Raw genomic sequence first — 23,571 nt, 5'->3', positions numbered from 1 at the left:
ACATTTCACCTAAACAAGTACAGAAACAAGTTTTGTGCCAGTTCTGTGCATGAGCAAGTGTGTGAACTGCATGAAAAGTAACTAATGTGATGCAAATCTGCACACAGGGTCATTGTGCTGGGGTCCTTCCTCTCACTTATGTAAGAAGTGAACTAGAGCAGAGAAACTCTTTGTGCTTAATTAGTAAAAGTAGAAAATTTGCTGAATCTGCATTTTTTTTCTCAGCAGCTGCTCAGACAGTAAATCAGATTGAGAAAAACGATAGTTTGGGAATAAAATATGTGTTTTGTATAATTTTTAACTCAGGTCATCAAGTGTAAGGCGGCAGTGGCATGGGAGGCAGGAAAGCCCCTGTCTGTGGAGGAGGTGGAGGTGGCACCACCTAAAGCCCATGAAGTCAGAATTAAGGTAAGTATTGTTGACAATCATTTCTAATCTGTAATTAAAAGAACAAACCAGTGTTTGCATTAGTGTTTACATTAGTGTTTATTTTGGTGTTTTTTAGGTCCATGCTACAGGAGTGTGCCACACTGATGCCTATACCCTGAGTGGGAGTGACCCTGAGGGGCTGTTTCCTGTGATCCTGGGACACGAGGGTGGTGGAACGGTTGAGAGTGTAGGAGAGGGAGTCACCAAGTTTAAGCCAGGTATTAACAGGAATTAGGAAAATTTTCAGATGACATACCCATGCCCAGTCCAACTGGAAACCAGTTAGTTTAGTTGATTGGTTACATATCTGCCTCAAATAAGATTGTCTATTGTGGACCAAGGAGGGGTTAAAAGTCCTTACCTGACTAATAGATGGCCTAAATGGTACTGCTATGAAATTATGGTAGACTGCAATGAGTGATAGCCCAACTCGGTCCGAGTGAAAATAAACATATTGGCGTGGCACAATAAAAATAATTCAAATGTCTGACAATATAGTAAACCTAAAATTTACGAAAAAGAAAATGCATGTTTTTCATTTAACAGGAACGATATATAAACTCATTCAGAGCCCATGCCCACCTGGAACTCACCTAATAGCCCATATGTGAGCACCACACATTAGTAGGTTCGCCTGGTTGGCTTTAAGTCTCTTGACTACCTTTTAAAGAATATTTTTTTTCCTTTCTTGTAAAGTTGCCGGTTTGGAGATACAATATTTTGAGTGACAGCGGCTAATATGTACATAAACGTACACATGCACAGGCACTGATTCAGATACTGTGTTGATAAGTGCATCAAGATCTTTCCACAGTTTGTATTGAATCAAATCTAGCATATCTCTCAATTTTAACAGAATGGAAGCCTTATTGGAAGTGTTACCATCCATATCAGGCAAATGTTTGAGATACTCTTCCAAAGCTTCTGTTGCTTGCCGATAGTTTAAAAAGTGTTTTTAATAAAAATTCACATGCTAGTAGTGGTCAAAACTGTTTATTTAATATATTTAATAATCTTGCTTTTTTTTTCTCACATGAGCTGGCGTCTGCTTGTTTAGAAAGCAGTGGTAAATTTAATTAACTGCAGTTTATTAGATCTGTTATCTCAGGGGAGGAGGGACATGTTTGATCTGAAAAGGGAGAAAGAGTACGAGTTGTACCTGAATAACAGGAAATTACCTCAGAACCCTGTGTACATTTAATCTGATCCAGATTATTTTGAACTCAGTATTGCCCATTGTGTTCACTTGTGAGTTTGTTGACATAAGAATGAACATCACCAGTATGATTTTCAGTAGGGGTGTAAAAGACAACAGATAATCCAGTTCGGTATGCACATGAACCACAAATCAGTTGTTTGAATGAATGAATGAATTAATGAATGAATAATAAAAAAAAATCAATACATTTTATTATTTATTACATTTACAATTTCAGTTACAGTCACACACATCATATAAAGATTCCTTACATTCCAATTATCTGTGTTTTTTTTGTCAATGAGTGCATTATGTTTTCCTCTTTAAACAGGTGCAGTGAAGTAATAATGATTCATTTTCTTTCTTTCTTGCTCTTGTTTAGGGGACACAGTCATTCCTCTGTACATCCCGCAGTGTGAAGAATGCAAGTTTTGTAAAAACCCCAAAACCAACCTCTGCCAGAAAATCAGGTAATCTGATGTGTTTATTATGTATATTAACATTATTCCCTGTGTAAGAGATCTCAGATCAGGTATGTTGACTCATTTCCCCCTCTTGATCTCAGGGTGACCCAGGGCCAGGGCCTGATGCCTGATAAGACCTCCAGGTTTACCTGTAAGGGAAAGCCAGTCTTCCACTTTATGGGCACCAGCACTTTCTCCGAGTACACCGTGGTGGCCGAGATATCCCTGGCTAAAGTGGACCCGAGCGCTCCGCTGGATAAAGTGTGCCTGCTGGGCTGTGGCATCTCTACTGGATATGGAGCTGCTCTCAACACTGCTAAGGTGTGCGGTTTATTTATTTATTTATTTTTTATTTTTTTTATTTTGGTGATTTGGTAAGCAAATTGTTACGGGAGTTTTGCACTGAATATTTTGAGTTTTTAGTTCGACAAAAATAATTATCCTGAACAATAATTTGTTTATTTGGTTATAATGTGCTTTGTTGGGGTGTCTTCTGCAATATTAAAGGGGGCATGTTATACAAAACTCACGTTTTGCATGCTTTTGTATTTTCACCTTGGCCTCGACTTCCCAGTCATCTTTTTCTTTGTTGGGTATCCACTCTTGCCACTGCTTGAATACAGCCATTGCATCTGCGACAAGTTGCTTTGCACTTTCCACCTGGTGCTCATATCCATTTTTGTTGACTAGGGCCACAGGGGTTCCACGAGCTTGTTCGCAGGCCGACTCTGCCTCCTCAATGGCGAAGGTCAACTCCCCCTCAGCGTACCTTGACCAGAGACTGGACTGCACGCTTGTTCTGACTTCTTCCAGTCTATTTTTATAGTCTCCTGTGGTCTTTGAAAGGTCTGCTTGTTCTTTGGGATTCAGCTTCACCTCCTCTTCCTCTTCTTCAACCTCCGCTAGTAGACCAAGCTCATACTCGTCGTTCGCGTCGTTGACTTTCCTGGAGAGTGAGCAGAGTTCCCTGTATTCCTTCTGTATCTCTGATTTCGTCAGGTGTTCAATTCCTCTTGTGAGGTAATTGGCCTGTTTTGTGAAGGCCATCTTTGCTGAAGTCCTCTCCATCTTCAGCTGTTTCATGGTTTTTCCAGTGGCTTCTTCCGCCATACTTGAAGTTGCCCTTTGCGTAGACAAAGTTGACTGGAGGCCGTTGATCCTCCGTCTCTGTTGCCACGGTGGTTATCAACTGTCAAGTTTCTGGTGTTTTGCTTTGATTTTCCCTCAGTTATGCTCCAACTTGAAAGAGCCCAGTCACGCAAGGTACAACTCGAAGGCGTCTTTGATTGGTTTGATTTTATTGATGAAAGGTATCAGCCAGGCAGATAGTTAGATTGATAACCAGTAGCGTTTGACCGGTGAACTGAAGGATTTTCTTGATGTCTTTAGTTTGTCTTTTTCCAAGCTTTTGCTCCAAACAAACATTTGCTTCTTTGTCCCCTGCAGCATGTGTTGATCTGAGGGTAAAGATGGCCGCCTTACAGGAAATCCCTCAGACCTGACAGGAAGTCCATCAGAGTGCAGTGGTGTGGTTGTTTCAAAGCTTGTCTGCCCCCTGCAGGTCCGGATGGAGACTAGTTGATTGTTGTTTTGAATGTGGATGAAGATGTTTGGTTATTTTAGTGTTTTGACAGTTGGCGTGACACCTATAAACACTCGTTTTCTGTAAATCAGTTCAGGAATCCTAAGCTTCTATGGGCTGTTTGAATGGGTCCCTGTGTTGTCACAATAAGGAAACCTAAATAAAACTTGGCAGAGCTGCTGAGATCTCTTTATGTGAGAGTGATTTTGTGCAAACAACTTCATGAACATGTTTTATATAGCCTGTATCCCTATTCTAACTAAACAATGTTTAGTATTCAGTATTTTTTTTCAAAATGTTTCATTTAGTTTGGTTTATTCCTTTCAGTTTATTCCTATGCCTGTATAACTCTATTCTGTTTCTCTTCTCTGCAGGTTGAAGCCGGCTCTACCTGTGCTGTGTTTGGTTTGGGAGCGGTGGGTCTTGCTGCTATTATGGGCTGCAAGGCCGCCGGTGCCACCAGGATCATCGGCATCGACATCAACCCGGACAAATTTGAACTCTCCAAAAAGTTCGGAGCCACGGAGTTCATAAACCCGAAAGACCACAGCAAACCTGTACAGGAGGTGCTGGTGGAGATGACCGATGGGGGAGTGGACTACTCGTTTGAGTGCATCGGCAATGTGGGCATCATGGTAAGTGGCTGATGTAAAGTGTGGCATACAGACTCTGTTATCTTCTGCTGTAATGATCACCAGTGTCCCCGAACCTGCAGCATCCGAAATGTGGAGAATTTATATCACCGGATCTGTAAGTCTAACACACACCAGGTTATATATCAGACTTTATCACTGCGATCTTTGCGTGTGCTTCGTTTAGGGGTGAGCCGTATCTGATCATATTTGATATCTCTACAATTTATAAAGTGGTAAAAAAAATCATATCATGATAAAAGTGAATTGTATTTTTAAAAGCATTGTAGTTTTTGTTTTCCTATGTACTGTGAAGCTTTAATGCTGTTTTTGTAGAATTGGTTACATTTACATTTTAGTTTATATGCATGCAGTAAATGTACTGCACTTTTATAATGCTTAGGAATGTACAATATCATATAAATAAAATGAAATCTGCATTATTATTATTATTATTATTATTATTATTATTATTATTGGCCAATATTTCAAATTGATATTTGCCAACCTATTTATTGTAAAGGATCAAGCAATGCTGACTGTGCTAATGCAATTGGCAGACACTGGCCATGATACTTTTTAAATCGCTTTTAAGTTATAACGTGTGTCTAGTCTCTTTGTAAGTTGTAATGTGTATATATTGGTATTTGCAAATAAACGTGTAATATAGGCATCAGCCCAGAATTCCCACATTGGGACACCCCCCCCCCCCCCCCCTTTCATTTTTTATTATTATTATTAGTAGTAGTAGTAGTAGTAGTAGTAGTAGTAGTAGTAGTATACTATATGTTTTAATCTGTTCTACGTAAATGTTCTTTTTTGTTATAGGAGTATATTGTTAAAATTAATACAATATTTTGCAGTGTTCTGTCATATCCCTAATAATATTGTTATATACTGTGATATTTTAGGGCCATATTGCTCACCCATTCATTGATATATTTTTGTTTTATTACACCCTTGCTGTTCTAGCACTTGCAGTGTCAATTTTTTATTTGATCTTGTGTAGACTTGCTCAGTAATGTAACTTATGCTTGTGTTTCTCAGAGAGCTGCACTGGAGGCGTGCCATAAGGGCTGGGGGACGAGTGTGATCATCGGTGTAGCCGGTGCAGGGCAGGAGATCTCTACACGCCCATTCCAGTTGGTCACAGGACGCACATGGAAGGGAACAGCTTTCGGAGGTGAGTTTCTTTTGGCATTACTGTCACACAGTTATGCTTGTGGTGGACATTTAGCGTCAGTGGTCCAAGATGAATTAGATAAATCAGACAAAAGACTGGGTTTAAACTTCTATGGCTCATTGATTTGTGAGTTTTCAGTGCAAGAAGAGAAAGTGTAACAAACACACAAACCTTGGTCCGGATGTTCTTTAAGATACTGAGGATGGAAAACCAATACCACAAATGTATTTTATGAAAAGTTTTTTTTTTTTTTGTCTGAGGTTAAATAATAATTAGTTTTCTTTTTTTGTTAACTTTGCAGGCTGGAAGAGTGTAGAAAGTGTTCCTAAACTAGTGGACGACTACATGAACAAGAAGCTGATGGTGGATGAGTTTGTGACCCACACAATGCCTTTCGCTCAGATTAACGAAGCCTTTGACCTGATGCATGCTGGGAAGAGGTTAGAACTGCTTTACTTTCCTTTCTTTCCTGTTTATTATTATTTGGCTGGTTTTTATGTTCTAAACCGCTTCTCTTGTCTGTCTCGCAGCATCCGATCCGTCCTGACCTTCTAAATCCAGCCTGGAAAACCACCAAGCCTTAATTCAACCAGTCGTGGAGCAATCACCTTAGTGATTAGTGTCTAATCTTTCAGCACTTATACTGTTAATTACCATTTTTGATTACATGATAATGTGAAGAGTCAATAAAATTGATTCCTGGATGTTTTACTGTGCAGTTTCTATTTTCTACACATTACCAGTTCCAGATTTTCAATCACAATATCAAAGCAATGGAAACAGGATGGAAGTATCCATGAAAAGAAAAAATAAAGTAGGATAATTTCATAAAAAACATCACTATCATAATACTTATTACTATTCCCATTGTCATCATCACTATCACAATGCTATCATTATTATTATTATTATTATTATTATTATTATTATTATTATGACCATTATTACAACCATCATTGTCCATACTGTCAAAAACATTATCCTACACATAACCACCATTATCATTACTATCATAATCTTATCATGACCATTACTATATGACCTATTATTACAATTAGTCAAAATCAAACTCAGCCATCATCATCAATATCAGTCATTATTACTGTCATCACGGTCATAGCTTTTAGAATTGTTACAGCCATCCCTGTCATAGCCGCCACCATTTTATTAACTATGATAATCATTATTACCGTCATCACTATCACAATCATCACTGTCATAACCCTTATCATTATTGCCACTATCACTACCATAACTACCGCCATCACCACTATCATAATCTTCAGTATTATTATCACTATCATAATCATAACTATCACAACCCTCATCATTGCCATGATAATCACCTACATCATCACTAGTATCGTAACTATCATTATAAGTACCTTCGTCACTATCATAGCCCTCATTACCATTACAATGATTACTATCATAAACTCCACCACCATCTCTATCGCCACCATCACGTCTGTCATTTACATTACCATCATCATTGTCACTACAATAACCATTTATTATTAACATTATCACTCTCAGAACCATATTTATCATCACCCATAATCACTATTATAATAACCATCAGTCCTCACTATTAAAATCATCATCCTAAATACCATTACTATTTTCATGATCACAATCATAATGTTATTATTATGACCATACCATCTCTGTCAAAATCAGCATCCTAAACACTATCATGGTCATGATCATCACTATCATAATAATCACTATCATGATCATCACTATCATAATAATCAGTATCCTAATCATCATTATCATGATCATAACCATCACTATTATAATATTCAGTATACTAATTATCATCACTATCATAATAATCAGTATTTTAATCATCACTATCATGATCATCATCATCACTATCGTCGTCGTGCGCAGCACCGCCCTCTTCATCATCTCTGCTGTCAGCAGCCCTGGCCCCGCCCCCTGTTAGTGTCTAAAGATGGCGGCTGCTGAGCTGGTGAGTGCTGTGAGTGTCAGGCTGTGTGTGTTTGGGATTATTAAGGTGCAGTAGGAGTTATTATATGATATATAAGGGTTTTCCAGCTGCTGATGCTGCTTTACTGAGCTGTATTAATAATAAACTCGCTGCGCTGCAGCACTGAGGAGTAAAGTTTGGAGTATTAGCTGGGCTGCTAACATAAGTAGTTAATTAACTAGCGTTATCTAGTTAATGTTCGTTATCTAACGTTATCTCAACGGACTAAACACAAAACGTAATAAGGGCTCATTTTATAGACTTGTTTAGCTGTATTTGGGGCAGTTAAATATCTTATATAGTTAGCTAACCCTGCTGGAACAGCTGTATTCATCTGAAGTGAGTGCAGTGTAAGTTTAGATAGCTGTCTGGCTATTTTATTTCTGTATTTAGAGTGGTAACGCTAGCTAGCTAACGTTAGTTAGTTACGTTAATTGTTAAGTAAGCTATTTAGTTAGCTAGTTAGCTAACACTTGTTAGTTAGCTGTAGGGGCTAATTTTTTGGAGTTAATGTGAATTGGTCAGTTTTGGTGAAGTTTTGGTGTGAATGATATAATGTTAAATAATAGATAACTAGATTAGCTAGTTAGCTAGCTCCTCTTTAACGTGGCTTAATGTACTGAAACAGCAACCTAAGAACACCAGCCTTACTTATTTATTACTCTTAATTAACCTAGTAAGTTATCTCTACAGCCGGAAGGATAAACACGTATCTTATATTATAGGAAATTAATACTTTTGTTAGGTAAAGAATACTAAAAGTGCATTTTTTTAGCAATATGATTTGTATTATATGTTGAGTGGCTAGAAAAAATACATAGTGGCATTAAATACTGCTTAAATTGCGCACTTATGGTTTTCTTTTGTGTTTTTTTTTTCAATAGCATTAAGGTGTACACAATATGTGCATCAATACGCAAAATAGTACATTTACAATACACTTCAAGTGTGTTAAAAAGGTGTTTAAAAACTCATACTCAAAGAAGGTGTACGAAAAAAAAACACTCAAAAGCACAATTTATAACTTTTATGTTGTCTTTAAATATAGCTTATTTACAGCTATAATATACTTAATTTGCCATAAGTTTCAAAAAAGTACATTTCATATGTATTAAGTGTTTTAGACTCTCGATTTGACTTGATGTGCTTGAGGTGAACTTATTATAATTTGGTTAATTTAACCATGTTTTTACTTACTTTATTCTTCCTTTTCAGTTTCTGTAAGGTTTATTGATATTTTGGAATAAGTGAACCTTTTCCCTAATCCTGTCACTTAGGCGAAGTGTGGAATGCATTAGTAATAGTTTTAGGGGTTAAAGTACAGATTGTGATAGTTCAGAGCTCAGTACTGGTTTTAACTGGTATAGCTATCTGTTTAAGCAGTGCTTCTCATACTGATGCAGTATTTGTTTACCACTGCTGGTATGCGAAGCATCCCAAGCTGGTATACCAGTTAACCTCACTATTGAAATCTATAATACGTCACTGCTGGTAAAGAGCTAAGCTGATAAAAACCAGGTAACATTTACACATTCATTTGGATTTACATATAATTCATGATTACATTCACATGCACATTTCTCACAGATACATGTAACAGTGTGTTCTCCAATTGTACAGGATGACTATAACTGCTGATTCTAGGAGTCGAACAAAATATAGCAATGTATCCTATCATTTTTGTTTGTGACACATTACTGATATATGGCGTATTAATGAAACAGAAGCTTTGATATCCTAAAGACTCACCCCCATAAATTTACATACTAAAATTACTTTCATTACTCGTTACCTGAATTATGTGCATTAAAAATATTTCTGGTCAAATTCTGTTTAAACTGTCACAAATTAATCCATAATTCCTGGTATTTGCTTATTTTGGGGTATTTTACCTTCTTCAAGAACACAGATGCTGTAAAGTATCATAGAGAATTGTCTTGTGATGTATCGAGTGTCATAATCCTCATAATTGCAGGCAATTTATTGTGAGATGCCCTATGATTCCCACCCCTAAATATGATTTTTTTTTTTCATTTATATATTGACACAGTTTTCCTAAATGAGTCATATTGTTAAGAATGTAAATGTTGAATTTCTGATTATAATTGAATGTTCTTTTTAATCAAGTCTCTAACAGCAAGCGTCTCATCCTTTTTTTTTAAGGATATAAACTCAAAAACACTGAATTCTGAAGAAGAGAAGAATTGTGTTTCTGGGCAAGGGCAAGAAGTTGCAATTCCTGAGGATTACATTAAACATCCACTACAAAACAGGTAAAATAAATAAACTTGCAGTTTATTTAAATAATTATTTTAAACCTGTGTGCAGTGCTTTCATTGTTAAATGCAAAAATCTTTCTTAAATGAATCAATAACAAATCATTTAAATTTATCTTGTTTGACATTTCATTTTCATGTCTTTTAGCTACAGTCATACATGTTAGGACACCCAGTTCATATAATATTCTTTAATGACTTTGTAATAGTAAATTGCAGTAAACGTTCTGTTTAAGCGCATATATAGCGTATTATGCACTGTATTGACACAATTTATATCTTAAAATAAAACAGTGTGTGTGTGTGTTTGTGTGTGTTTTTGTTTGTTTAGATGGGCCCTGTGGTTCTTCAAAAATGACAAAAGCAAAACCTGGCAAGCCAACCTGCAGCTCATCTCAAAGTTCGACACAGTTGAAGACTTTTGGGCGTAAGTTATAAATAATTGTTGATTAAATATTGTTGAATAATTATTGATTAAGGTGAAATAGAAACAGTGTAAAATAAGTGTTAGTGGAGTAAAAGTACACATGGGCAATTTGATCAATTTTATAGTAACGTAAGATTTGTGAATATAATGTGTAACTAAACGTTTCTTTACAAATTGTAAAATTAATCCTGTTTATTTGAATGATCACATTTTGAATAGAATTGGTGGTATAAGACTAGCAGGTTTTAAGTATTTGATGCTACCAATGCATTTTGGCTGTTTATCAAAATACTGTGATTAATACTGTGTGTCATAAAAATGCTTTAAATATTGTGAAAATATTTTTACCATATTGCCTACACTTAAGTGAAAGTGCTTACAATTACCAAAAAAAGGTTTCAATGGAATAGACTATGGGTCTAAATGACAGAAGCATATAAATTAATTTGACAGATCCTATGAATAAGCTTCTTGTTTTTAAACTAATAGTCCTTTATGAAGCTACTGTGTGAAGTTTTGTGAAACAAAATCTTTGATCTTTTTTTCCCTCAGGCTATACAATCACATTCAGCTTTCCAGCAATTTAATATCTGGGTGTGACTACTCACTCTTTAAGGTAAGCAGTGCATATAAGTTTTTCTTAAGGTTTATGCGTTTAATATTGTAAATGTAAATACAATAATGTATATAAGGTTGGCAATATGGAGTTATATTTTTATATATAGTGTCAGTCACTTAAAAAAAAATCTATTAATTACAATTCAGACCATATTTAATGTACAGGACTAAGTAGCACTTGGACCAAGTTCAGCTGTAGTTGGAAAACAGTTATTTTTATTTGTGTGTGTGTGTGTGTGACCTCATATCTGACCTGTGTATGTGTGTATGAGGTAAAGTGAGAGCAGTGTATGACCTGAAGTTGACCCTGGTGCTGTTTTTGGAGCAGGATGGTATCGAGCCTATGTGGGAGGATGAGAGGAACAAGAAAGGAGGCCGCTGGCTCATCACTCTCTCCAAACAGCAACGAAGAGCCGACCTCGACCGCTTCTGGCTCGAGACGGTAGGGCTAGGCAAATGATCTATGTAATTGATCATTATAATAATTTATACAAATAAATAATTTTGCGAAAGTGTATCATTTATTAGATTTAAGGGTATCAAAATGCGGCAGTGATCATCAAACCACCTAAACCTGATTCCAATCTGATCAGTCAAATCACTTTGGGATTTGTTCTGAGATGCATTTAAATCAAATACAAAAATTCGATCCCTCAAACCACTTCAAGGGGTGGTCTCAGACGCATTTAAGACCGCTTGAACTACTTCAGGACATTGTCTGAGATGGATTTTAATTTGATACAGATCCACATTCCACACTCAATCTAATTCAGGAGGTGCTCTGGGAAGCATTTAAAGCAGATACAAATCCGATCAGTTAAAACACTTTTCTGAGATACATTTGAAGCGTGGTTGGTACGGTACAGTGGAAAACACCACCGTCTGCTTATGAGCTACCACATCCTGTGGAAGACTGTGGTTCAATTCCTGGTCTGGGTGAATGTACTGTAATACACCAATAGGTCCTTGGCCAAGACTCGTAACACTACACTACATACCTCTTTAATAGGAATAACTTTTGTCAGCACGAAAAGCACGTTACATGAAGCATGTTATAGCCATGTAAACACATCCATCTCTCTCAGACGCATTCAGCAACTAAATCTCCTTCCAGTACATCCAATACTTCAGTAATAATTACTGCAAAATGAGCAGATTTGCATATTTTTGTGCTATACAGCAATTAGGTTTCAGTCTGTTTAACCAGCAGAACATTTGGCAGATGTAAATACATGTGTCTAAATTCTAATTATAATACAAACGAGCAGATGTAAACGTGGTGTATAAGATATTTTGTTTGCTGATGTGTGTTTTAGCTGCTGTGCCTCGTGGGGGAAGCGTTTGATGACCACAGTGATGACGTCTGTGGTGCGGTGGTCAACATTCGGACGAAAGGAGACAAGATATCAATATGGACAACAGACTACGAAAACAAAGACGCAATTGTGCACATCGGGTGAGGTCAAACTGTCATTTATGAATTAATTTATTAATTTATTTATGAAAGTAAATACTTGTGGACTGAGCTACTTCTTTTATTCTTGTATCATAGAGGGCATCAGAAAGGTGGAAATGACAATAATAATGCTGTTTTGACACCTTAAAACCAGATTTCAGAATGTGATCTAGGGTTGTACAATATTGGGGAGAAAATGACATTGCAATATTTCTTTCTGTTTTGCAATGTATATTGTGATACATTGCTAGAAATGTAACCACACATCCAGCATCTCACGGTATTAATAATGCACCAGGTCTATAAAATATAGGAATAAAAATCATTCTGTTGGGCAGAATATCATGTGTAAATTTTGCAATTTTGCACATTTTCCTTTTGTATCAAGGAGCAAAAAAAAAAAGTTGTAACATTTTATGCATTTTTCCTGGCATGATCTTTTTATTTGACTATTGCTGATGAGCACATTGCCATGACGATGCTCAAACGATATATTGGGCAGTCTTAAAAGGAGTCCTTCAAACAAATAACCATATTTTAATCTAAATGTACTTTGGGATAGATTACACATCAATCCATTTTTCTCATTTGTAAGAAATACTTTGCTTTCTATATTATTGTTGTTTTTTATTTTATTTTGTGCCTACATGAATAATTATTTGTTTATTATAAAAAAGTTGTCCAACAAAAAAAAAAAAGAAAATGGTAAGTTGTTAAAAGTCTTAGTTTTAAACAAGACTGATGCAAGTTATTACAAGGCAGAATAGTTTAAAGTGTAAAAATTTGCTTTTTTGCCAATATCTGCAGTTCTCAAGAGGGCTTTTGAATGAAGCACAGCCAGACAGGTCTGAGTTCATTTATCTTTGGCCCATCTTAATAGTATAACATTACATAAGAGTTCATTACAGTGAATCACACACACTACTGATCAATTTCCCATGCACAGTATTTAGCCTAGTCTTGGACTACACAGCAGTTTGTATGGAGATTTCACATTAAAGGGAAACTGTAGTCTAGAGCTAATCTTAATTCCTTTCTGAGAGACTGACTCTATTTGTCCATGTGGACACCCCTTAAATGTCAATGTGATTTTATTTTACATACATTCTTTTATCAAAGTTGTTTTGAAGTGTAAATAATGTTACGTGCATTTTTTAATCAATGCCTCACTCTGAAGTCCATTAACTTTTGAGGATCATTAACAGTAAATTAAACCTGTGCTATGGGGTCACCAGCTTACCCTTGGGGCTCGAAGGGTTAATTAGAAATTGCTTGGTTTGCCAAGATCTTGTAGTTTATCCAGGCAACCAATAATCACCAACCCAAGCCGCTTGAGTGTCTTGGGCCACTTCTTGTGAAAATGTAACTATTGATCGATCGATTGATTTTCTTCTGATGGAGTTCAGAACCTGGTGGGTGTGACTTTGTGTAAAAATCCTCAGAGTACGGCTGGAGTTAATAGCATTCCTGTGTGTAAAACTCTGCAGTCTCAGCACATACTAAACTACAGCTGAACACGCACACAATTTAAATTGCACAATTTTTTGGATATACTTAACGTCTGCTTTTAAGGACAAATGAAACACCTTTTCATCCAGATGTACCGACATCCTATAATTGCAGCTAAAGAACAGTATTCGTTACAGGTGTATGGAAATATAATTTATTATGGTATTTTGTTTTCAGAAACATGAAATTTATCCCGGCCCACTAGCAGTGTTGTTTTTTGCAGATATACTGAATTGAGCTGATCTTGGTGTTGTATGTTAACAGGAGGGTGTATAAGGCCCGATTAGGTGTCCCACCTAAAGTCATCATCGGGTATCAGTCGCATGCCGACACAGCTACCAAGAGCGGCTCCACCACTAAGAACAAGTTTGTGGTGTAAGAACTGTCCCAGTACACACAGTAAGTCTCTCTGCTGTTTGTTGTCTGTCCTTTTTGTTCACTAACAACTACTAGACACTGGAATTGCTGTACTGCTGATCCCCAAAATCCTGTTGTATCTTAGACACACCCTAAATATCTAAGGGTGTTTTTACACCATTAGTTTGCTTCTGTGGTCCAAATCAGTTGATGAGTTTTTCTTGTAGTGTTTTTTCCCTGGGTTTGGTTTGCTTTTTTACTCTTTTTTACTTTTTTGTGAGCATGTCTCATCTGATTGGCCAGAGCTTAATTCCAGACCAGCACACTCTCTCTCTCTCTCTCTCTCTCTCTCTCTCTCTCTCTCTCTCTCTCTCTCTTTCTCTTTCTCTCTCTTCCTCTCTTTAAATGTGTGTGTAATTTTTAACATACTTGAATCTTGTTTTTATATACAGAAAAATTGAGACCATTTCAAAATACAGTTTCTCTGATTTAACTATTTATAGGTATATGTTTGATATGAAATGAACATTGTGGTTTTAGTCTATAAACTACTATTGACATTCCCAAATTGCAAATAAAAATATTGTCATTTAGAGCATTTATTTGCAAATTAACAAAAAAGATGCAGTGCTTGCTTAGAAACAACAGTGCTAATTATTTCAAAACATTGCCAATGAGTTCAAAAAACAATATTTGGTGGGATTACCCTTATATATACCCTCCACTACAGATTACATCCAAGCCATTAGTGGCGCTATTACACTCCTGAGTACATAAAACCTATATGGATGTATAAAAGACTTTTTAAATTTTAATTTAAAAGCCGTTTGACCAGTGGTAGGATGGTCCCCCCTTTAATGTGAGTCTTGGTCCTCCCAAGGTTTCTCCTCCTCCTGCAGCTCTGAGGGAGTTTTTCCTTGCCTCCGCGCTCACTGGGGGTTCTGTATTATGTATATTCTATGTTTAATGTTTTGCCTAATTCTTTGTCCTGTAATCATGTTTCTGTAAAGCTGCTTTGTGCCAACACCTGTTGTAAAAAGCGCTATACAAATAAATTTGATTTGATTTGATTTGATATAGCTTTCATGTATCTTGGCATAAATGCTCTAAATGACATAATTTGTATTTGTAACTTAAGAGAAATGTTGTCAGTGGTTTATAGAATAAAACCCACAATGTTCATATATACAATATATGTAAAGTGAGGGTTGTAATTTTTATATATCAACTACATTCATTTTATTATTTGATTTAGTTTGTTACAGTAACTGTGACAGAAGTCCTGTTCTCCAGATGAAACCAAAGTTACACCTGAGAAGAGTGAAGAGCCAGAGGAGAATAACAAGGATCAGCACACTACAATAAGTTAATTAGTGTTGCGTTTTTTTTGTTTTGTTTTGTTTTTAGGTGGGGGTGTTGTTTGACATAAGCAGGTGGAAACATGCAAAAAAAATAGTGTCTTATATACATTTACACATGTATAAATGCAGAACCATTTTAATATTTCTTTGAGTTTATTAGTTTGCTTTCTTATACTTTTGAGTTGTTGCTGATATGTGGATGAGTTTTATTATGTTTACAACATAGTTTATTTCTAATTAATATTGAACAAATAGATAGTGGTAAAACATGATGAACATATATATATATTTCGATTTTTGGATACGTTGGCCAAGATACAATAAAAAAAAAAAAACAGGAACAATGTAATCTTGTATTTGTCCATTTGGACCCTGTTGTAAATGTGTATGATTGACTTTTCTATTACACTGCATTTTGTAATCCTAGTGTTTATATTGAAATATTTGATAATTATATTACAACATATGAGTTCTGTGGGCTTTATTAAAAGATCATTTTTAAAGCCATGACTGTTTATAAAAGAATGAGAATAATAAAATAAGATTGTGTTGTATGTATTATATACAACTGTAAATAAACCTGTATAGTGTGTTATCTTAACCCAGTGATTTATCCTGTCTTTAATTTTTGTTCTGATTGTAATCAGATTTTCTGTTTCATCAAACTCTGGACCTGTTCATTCAGCAACAATAAACTAAGCAGTAGATGATTTATCACCATAATACAGAGGTACAGAGCGGGGGATTCCATCAGTTTCTCAGCATTTCTGCATTATTAAGGCATAGGTATGTACAAACAATGGCATTCAGTGTGGTTTAATGTAAATAGGATAATTTCTGAAAGGTTTATTTTGATTTACAACAGTTTTTTACCTACACACACACATACGGTCAAATTCTTACTCCAACTTTTTACTAGATTTTGGACAATTGCTGTTTGGATTTTATTATATTTGTTGACAGGAGCATTAATGAGTTCAGAAATGAATAGTGAAGTAACTAAACTAAACTATGTAGTGGTTTTCCAGTGATTAAGCCTAGTCTTGGATTACATTTCTTTTATTTTTTTTAAGATTTTCGTAAATTATAAATAAATATAGTCTACAACTAGGCTTAATCCCTGTCAGGGAAACTGACTCTATATATGCTTTATTTATATAAGCCCTGACTTTGGTTCTGTCACATTTTACTACATCAGCTCAGTTGTTGATGTGTTTTGTTCATCATCCAGCAGATGGCAGCATTTCTTGATTTATGAATGTGAAATTCAGTTTAATGCCAAATCCAGTTACACAGTGCAGCATTAAAGTAATTGGGTAGTTCTGCTATTAAAACAAATTATTTAAATACTAAAGCCTTGAGGTTTAAAATGTGAAAATCCTAATTTTGGCATTTTAAAAACTTAAATTACCCAAATTATGTTCTAAAGACAGACCTCAGAAATGTACCAGAATTGCTTTTCTTGTGATATTATTTCATCATTAATATGTTATAATATTTTAATGGTATGTTAAGGAATAAGTAGTTATTTTAATTTATGTTGGCTAAATTAGCTTTTTTTTAACGTCCTGTTCTCAAAGACATGCAAAATTACTTTATGTGTGTATTAGGACAGGAGTGAGTTAGAAGACTACATAAATATTTTATTTTCTATCCAAACCCACCAGTATTTCTATACTACAAGTTTTATATGGTTTGTTGATGATAGTGAAATAGTGGCAGATGGGTGTGTTTCTCCTGAGATCTTTATATTGAGAAACATACAGTGTAAGGCATGACTTAATACTTGGTGGAGAAACCCTTTGCTGGTAAGATGTTTCTTGTACCTAATCACCAGGATTGTGCATATCCCGGGAGGGATTTTGGACCACTCCACTTTACAGAAAATCTCCAAATCCTAAAGGTTTTGAGGGTGTTGCTTGACAACTTGACATTTAAGCTCCCTCCACAGATTTTCTATTAAATTAAGGTCTGGAAATTGGCTGGTCCTCTTTAGGACCTTTATTTGCTTCTTCTTAAGCCAGTTTGTGTTGCCTTGGCTGTATGTTTTAGGTCATTGTCATCTAGAGGTTCTCATTCAAAATCCTACAGTACATTATGGACTTCATCAGCTCTCAAGTCTTTCTGCACCCTTAGCAGAGAAACATCCCCAAAGAAGAATGTTTCCACCTCCATGGCTGACAGTGGGGATGATGAGCTTGGGATCCATATACAGATGAGCTGATGCCAAAAAGCTCAATTATGGTCTCATCTGACCATATCACACTCTCCCAGGCCTTTTCTGAATCATTCAGATGTTCACTGGCAAATGTCAGATGGGTCAGTGGTTAAGAGAAATTAATGGAAGAGACTGATTTGGTGACTGGTGTCTTTTTATACAGATTAAGATTTTATACAGATGCTTTCTAAAAGGGACAGGACACATTTGTGTGCCTCATGAACACATAATCAGCCTTCTATTCTTTTTAGCTATATTTTGTCTCTCTGTTAAAACAAACCTACCAGAAAAAATATAGACTCTTCATATTTTTGTAAGAGCATGAACTTACAAAATCAGCAGGGGATCAAAAAATTATTTTCCCCACAGTATGTCTTTATTAGAGGACCTGGATTGAGATTGGAGAGCTGGAGCTAGACATTATATAGATATAAAATGTCCATATTAGTTAGTGATTTGTAGCACTATGTCTACATCTAAACATCTATTTAATAAACCGTTTTAAACATAACTAAGCTCTGAGGATTGCTGTTTAAATCCCGGGACATCCTGCTTCTCCATCAGCAGCCAGAGTCCGAGAGAGTGCAGTTGGTTATGCTCTCTCTGGGTGGGTACAGTAGATGGCGCTCTCTCCCCTCATCACTGTCATTGTGATGCTGGATGACACGGGCATTTGTTAGATGAGGTATCAGAGCTGGGGATCCGGTTCTTTCCTCCAAATGTAAAGAGGCGGGGTCTGACTTCCTATGTATCAGAGGAGGCATGCACTTGTCCTCACCCCCTTAGTGTCGGTGCATTGCTAGGAATGGGGGAAGTTTAGATTAACCCTTAGATGCATAAGTGGGGTCAAAAATGACCCCGAGGGTTGTTATTCTTCAAAATCTCTGAAATTAAACGTTTTTACACTTCCATATTCCAGGTATTCCTCATAAAACATGTTTGTGACTTGAGGCCATTTGAATTTTTTAAAATGTTTTTATACATTTTAAGAAATTGCAGTTTTTGTGTCACTACCCCAGTTTTCCATATGTGGGGTCAAAAATGACCCCAAGCATTTCCTACAGATTCTCAAGGGTTTTCTTTGGGAATCTTTGATTCTTGCCAAATGTGAGTGTCAGGATACATGTTCTGTCCCACTTACACATCTGATACCTGCATTCTCACCACCAGGAGGTCAGCAGCAGCATACATGTAAGTATTATCTTTATTTATCAACTCCATGCCTTTTCTCTCATAGAGTATCATGTTGGTCAACAAAGTAGACAATAGTTAGCTAACTACAAAATAATCTTAGTAGTAATGTTAGTTCTATGTTTGCTGGCTTACTTAGCTAGCTAACATTACACTAGCTTAGTAAGCTAGCTGATATTACTGCATTTGTTATGTAGAGACTCATTGTATTCATGATTCCGTATAATAAAAGCTAACCTGTTAGGTAACCTATTATATCATTATTGATTGTGTGTGTGTGGGCGCACATGTATGTCTGTGCTTTTAGTTACATATAACAGACATCCCAAGTTGCAAAAGTTGATTTCAGGGAGCCCATCCCCCCCAACTCACCAAATGATAACGAAACTTTAATTTTATATTAATTAATTTTACGTTTTATTTTATTATTTTTTTTTATATATAAAATTTAGAGTATTCAGAGTTGAAATAAAATGAGTTTTATCTTTTTTCTTTTTTGGAATGCCCTGCCTCTGCTTTCCTGCTTATGCTTTTTTTTTATTTGACAAAAAATGACAGTAACAATATCACAAGAAATTGCACAAAATCCAAAACATTTCATATCATATTACAATAATTATTAATATTGCCTCTGCCATGATCTGCTTTCTCTCACTCTCTGAACAAATCCCATCCGGGAGGGGGGAAAAACACTGCCCGCCCACACTAAAAACTGATTGGCTGTCTCGCAGACTCTTTGCAGAGAACAGGCCAATCAGAGCCCTCTCTGTTTTGTCTCTCTCCTTCCCACACGCGACTAGAGAAGAAAGTCTGTTGCCTGTGTGTGCGTTTGCGTGCAGTGCACTCTTGGGGCACTCGTTCTGAATTCCGGGAGATTATATGTGACTCGCGGGCATCCGGGAGCCACTGCCGAAATGCGGGAGACTCCCGCAGCTTCAGGGAGACTTGGTTTGTCTCATATAAATGCACAGACATTTACTTAGATAGCTACATATTGATTTATTGTTTTGTGTGTCATTCAAACATTGTCTGTTTTATGTTTTCTCATCCAAACTATCATGGCTACACAGAGGCCAGCTAGGAGACCCGAAGACCTTGCTCGAGATATGATCCTGAACCCATCGAATGATCGATGAAGAGCCCATCGGTGGGATTGACTCGGGATCTGACATCACAGATCAAAGGAGCTTGAAACTCCTCACATAAAAGTCGACTGGAAGGTACCCCGAACCTACCAACCTACATCACTGAAGCAATGGAAAGGTGTGGAGTGAAAAAAACTGCAAACCAGCAACAGGGACAGAGGCAAAGAGGGCAGACACAAGAGAAAGAGGTGCCAGATGTGTCCAAGAAACAAAGATCACAACGCCACCAATTGCTGTTGGAAATGCAGTACCCCGGTGTGCAATGATCACAACCAAAAGCCAATAGTTTGTGACAAATTCCACACAGTTAATAGAGAAAATAATTTTGTGCGGGCAAATGTGAGTGGACAGTGTTCTGATATTATGTATGTTCATTTTCTTTTTTGTCCTGCAGACACATGGACATACTAACAATAATTTTTAAAGATTTTGATGTTATTTCTTGTGGAAAAATGTTACAAAAGTTGTAAATATGCAATATGTTAAATGTAAAATCTGTCTTTTGTTGACTCAAATATAATAAATATAATCACCTTTAACCAAAATTAAGGGCATTTTTTGTATTCAATGGAAAAACACTTTGATTCTAATTGGGGTCATTTTTGACCCCACTCATGGAAGAGTGTAGGTATTGGTCATCCATGCATCCAAGGGTTAACAGGGATTGTGTAACTAGCCTTCTGTGAAGAAAATATTACAATATAAAAATATTTGAAAACAAGAAATTGTTGAAGACAAATATTATTTTACTAAAATATCAAAACTATTACTGCAGTACTGCTTCTTTGGTATTCTCCTCAGCTTCAAATCAGTGTAGGATCAGATCCAGATTCCTTAGGATAAAACTGTGAATGTTTTCCAATAAATGCCATCAGCTATTATAGTTCAGGGCTGGTAATGGATCTGTGTGCAGAGAGAAAAGCCGGCCAGACAATACAGAGTGGTGAAGGAGACAACTGCTCAAACAGTGGGAAAATGACTGTAATTATGCACCTGTGTAATGGACGTATGGCCTTGGCTGTGTCCACTGTTATGCAATTTAGTTTCAGACAGTTGCGTTTTTGAGGGATATAATGACAGGAAACTGACTTCAGCATTGAGCTTTGGCATGAGTCATTATCGCCAGTCAGACTGTCAGAGCGTAATTGCAGGAAAATTATTTCTTCAGTTAGAAAGAAAAAAGTCTTTAAAGACTTAGGTGTAAAAAAAACAAACCAAATGTTAAAACTGAAGCTCACATTGTTGATTGATCTTTCATATTTTTCTGTGATCTTTCCTCTGAAATTAAAGGTAATATACCTAATTCTACTTTACATTCACTCAATTCCTCCCTACAATTCTTTAATTCTGCCTTCCACTCACTTAAACTTACCTTATATTTTCTACCTTATACATTCACTCAGCCCTGCCCTACACCCATTCAACCCTGGCTTATATTATTCACCCAGCCCTGCCCTACACATATTTAAACCTGCCCTAAACTCACTCAACCCTTACACTCACTCAGCCCTGCCCTATATTCACCCAGCCCTGCCCTACACATATTTAATCCTGCCCTAAACGCACTCAAATCCTTACATTTGCTCAGCCCTGCCCTACACCCATTCAACCCTGCCTTAAATATTTATCCAGCACTGCCCTACACATATTTAATTCTGCCCTAAACTCACTCCATCCTTATACTCACTCAGCCCTGCCCTATATTCACTCAGCCCTGCCTTCCATTTATTCAATTCCCCTCTAAACTTACTTCGTTCTGCATTATTGTCACTCAATCCTGCTTTACAATTATTTAGCGCTGACATGATTCATTATTGCAGGTCAGACTGGAAAAGTGTAATTGCAGGAAAATTATTTCAGTGGAAAAAAGTGTTTTAAAACTTTCGTTAAGAAAGTGGAAGACAAACCCAATGTTAAAACTATAGCTCAAAAGCTAAAAGTAAAGGTAATATCTAGGAGTTTGTCACACAATATTTTGGAGTTTGAGACACAATATAAAGAATCTTTACTATTAAATAACCCTTTGTAACACCATAAATGTTGGAAGAGTCATATCAGTCTCAGGGTATTTGTTTTGTTGTAGGGTGACTTTTGGCTCTTTTGGTGCCAGCCTCCAGAGTATCCATTTTGGTGTTTCAGTGCCAGCCTCAGGGTATCTTTTTGGTGTTTGAATGTCAATCTCAGGTTATCTTTTTGTTTTTTGGGTATCAGTCTCAGAGCATCTTTTTGGTGTTTGAATGTCAATCTCAGGTTATCTTCTTGGTATTTGGGTGTTTGTCTCAGGGTATCTTTTTGGTGTTTGAATGTCAATCTCAGGTTATCTTCTTGGTATTTGGGTGTTTGTCTCAGGGTATCTTTTTGGTGTTTGAATGTCAATCTCAGGTTATCTTCTTGGTATTTGGGTGTTTGTCTCAGGGTATCTTTTTGGTGTTTGGGGGTAAGTCTCAATGTATCTTTTTTGGTGTTGGGGGTAGGTCGCAGGGTATCTTTTTGGGGTTTGAATGTCAATATTAGATTATCTTTTTGGTGTTTGGGTGTCAGTCTCAAGTTATCTTTTTGGTGTTTTGGTGTAAGTCTCAGTGTATCTTTTTTAATCTTTTGGTGTCCATCTCACAGTATCTTTTCTGGTCTTTTAGTGTCTGTCTCAGGTTGGTTTCCACTGCTGGCTGCTGAGATTCCCTTACTATGGGAGAAATGCAAAACACGTGCTTTGGTTGTTAGTGCTGAATACACACCATATGGCATCATTAACGAAAATTCTCATGAGAGCAATGCACAGGGCAGTGTCTTCTGTGTATAAAGTGCAAGCTTTAAAGGCACTGGGTTTTTTGCACAATTTCATGTGTTCTAATGAACCTTATAATTGCAAGGTCTGCATGAACAGCTAACCTGTTTCTTGAAAATGCAGTCATATGTATCACTATCAATCCATCCAGCATTGCACTCAGTCAACCATGCTCCGGAGACTCACCCACTTAACCTGGTTTACACTTAGTCTTTCCTTACTTACTAACGTAGCCACTCCATACTGTCCTACACTCAATGAATCCTACCCTACACACATCCCCTGATTTTGTTCTCTACTTACTCAAAGCTACCTTACATTGCCCTACACTGCCTCACACACTCACACGGTCCTGCTTTACTCTCATTTAGTCCTGCTCTACTACTGTACTTTCTCACAGTACATGTCCATTAGCACTTTTATTCAATGCATGTTGCCGTGCGGGTCCTCCCAGCTCTGCTGAACTTTTTTGCCGGAGGGCGTTCAATGTAACACAACCCAGCATGCAAAAAAAAAGTTGTATTATTCACAATGCACTGCCCTCTGGTGGCCATTTGGCATTTTCTTGAAATGAAACTAATATATGTTTGTGTAAATTACTTTGAATACCAAGGACAAGGCCTGAGGTATTGCGTGTGAGTATATATGAACAAGTGCATATGTGCATACAGAGGGGAATGGATGGGTATTTTATTTTTATCGCTTTTTTCTTGGTTTAGAAGCAGGAATCAATGTAAGACCAAA

The 23,571-nt window shown here is 36.6% G+C and overlaps 2 protein-coding genes across 4 annotated transcripts in view; both read left to right on the top strand.

Annotated features, from left to right (window-relative positions):
- The window catches only part of adh5 (alcohol dehydrogenase 5), a 200,857-nt gene that overhangs the window by 1,553 nt on the left and 175,733 nt on the right, over positions 1–23,571 (top strand). Inside the window, exons 2-9 of one of the 2 annotated variants that reach the window (XM_007245534.3) lie at positions 307–408; positions 506–647; positions 2,010–2,097; positions 2,193–2,412; positions 4,048–4,308; positions 5,353–5,488; positions 5,790–5,928; positions 6,019–6,192. In XM_007245534.3, coding sequence (XP_007245596.2) covers positions 307–408; positions 506–647; positions 2,010–2,097; positions 2,193–2,412; positions 4,048–4,308; positions 5,353–5,488; positions 5,790–5,928; positions 6,019–6,043 — 1,113 coding nt within the window. In that variant the 3' untranslated portion in view covers positions 6,044–6,192. Of the gene's footprint in view, positions 1–306; positions 409–505; positions 648–2,009; positions 2,098–2,192; positions 2,413–4,047; positions 4,309–5,352; positions 5,489–5,789; positions 5,929–6,018; positions 6,193–23,571 lie in introns of those variants that run through there. The other variant, XM_049483975.1, reaches the window with a different exon arrangement.
- On the top strand, positions 7,366–16,089 carry eif4ea (eukaryotic translation initiation factor 4ea). 2 transcript variants are annotated; one of them, XM_007245535.4, is made up of 8 exons: positions 7,366–7,466; positions 9,648–9,757; positions 10,092–10,187; positions 10,740–10,803; positions 11,134–11,247; positions 12,122–12,261; positions 14,035–14,169; positions 15,383–16,089. In XM_007245535.4, the coding sequence occupies exons 1-7, from the start codon at positions 7,449–7,451 to the stop codon at positions 14,147–14,149; spliced, it is 657 nt and encodes a 218-aa protein (XP_007245597.2). In that variant the 5' UTR covers positions 7,366–7,448; the 3' UTR covers positions 14,150–14,169; positions 15,383–16,089. The 2 variants fall into 2 exon arrangements, with proteins under 2 accessions (XP_007245597.2, XP_049339933.1); XM_049483976.1 differs by having other exon boundaries at positions 7,444–7,475.

Source organism: Astyanax mexicanus, chromosome 10 (assembly GCF_023375975.1).
Source record: "Astyanax mexicanus isolate ESR-SI-001 chromosome 10, AstMex3_surface, whole genome shotgun sequence".
Lineage (NCBI taxonomy): Eukaryota > Metazoa > Chordata > Actinopteri > Characiformes > Acestrorhamphidae > Astyanax > Astyanax mexicanus.
This window is presented reverse-complemented; position numbering and strand designations above follow the sequence as displayed.

Excerpts from the sequence above, each read along its gene's own strand:
- eif4ea (XM_049483976.1), top strand. The coding sequence starts at position 7,449 with ATGGCGGCTGCTGAGCTGGTGAGTGCT. Across the intron at positions 7,476-9,647 it reads CTGCTGAGCTGGTGAGTGCT|GATATAAACTCAAAAACACT; the intron begins GTGAGTGTCAGG and ends TTTTTTTTTAAG. Across the intron at positions 12,262-14,034 it reads GACGCAATTGTGCACATCGG|GAGGGTGTATAAGGCCCGAT; the intron begins GTGAGGTCAAAC and ends GTATGTTAACAG.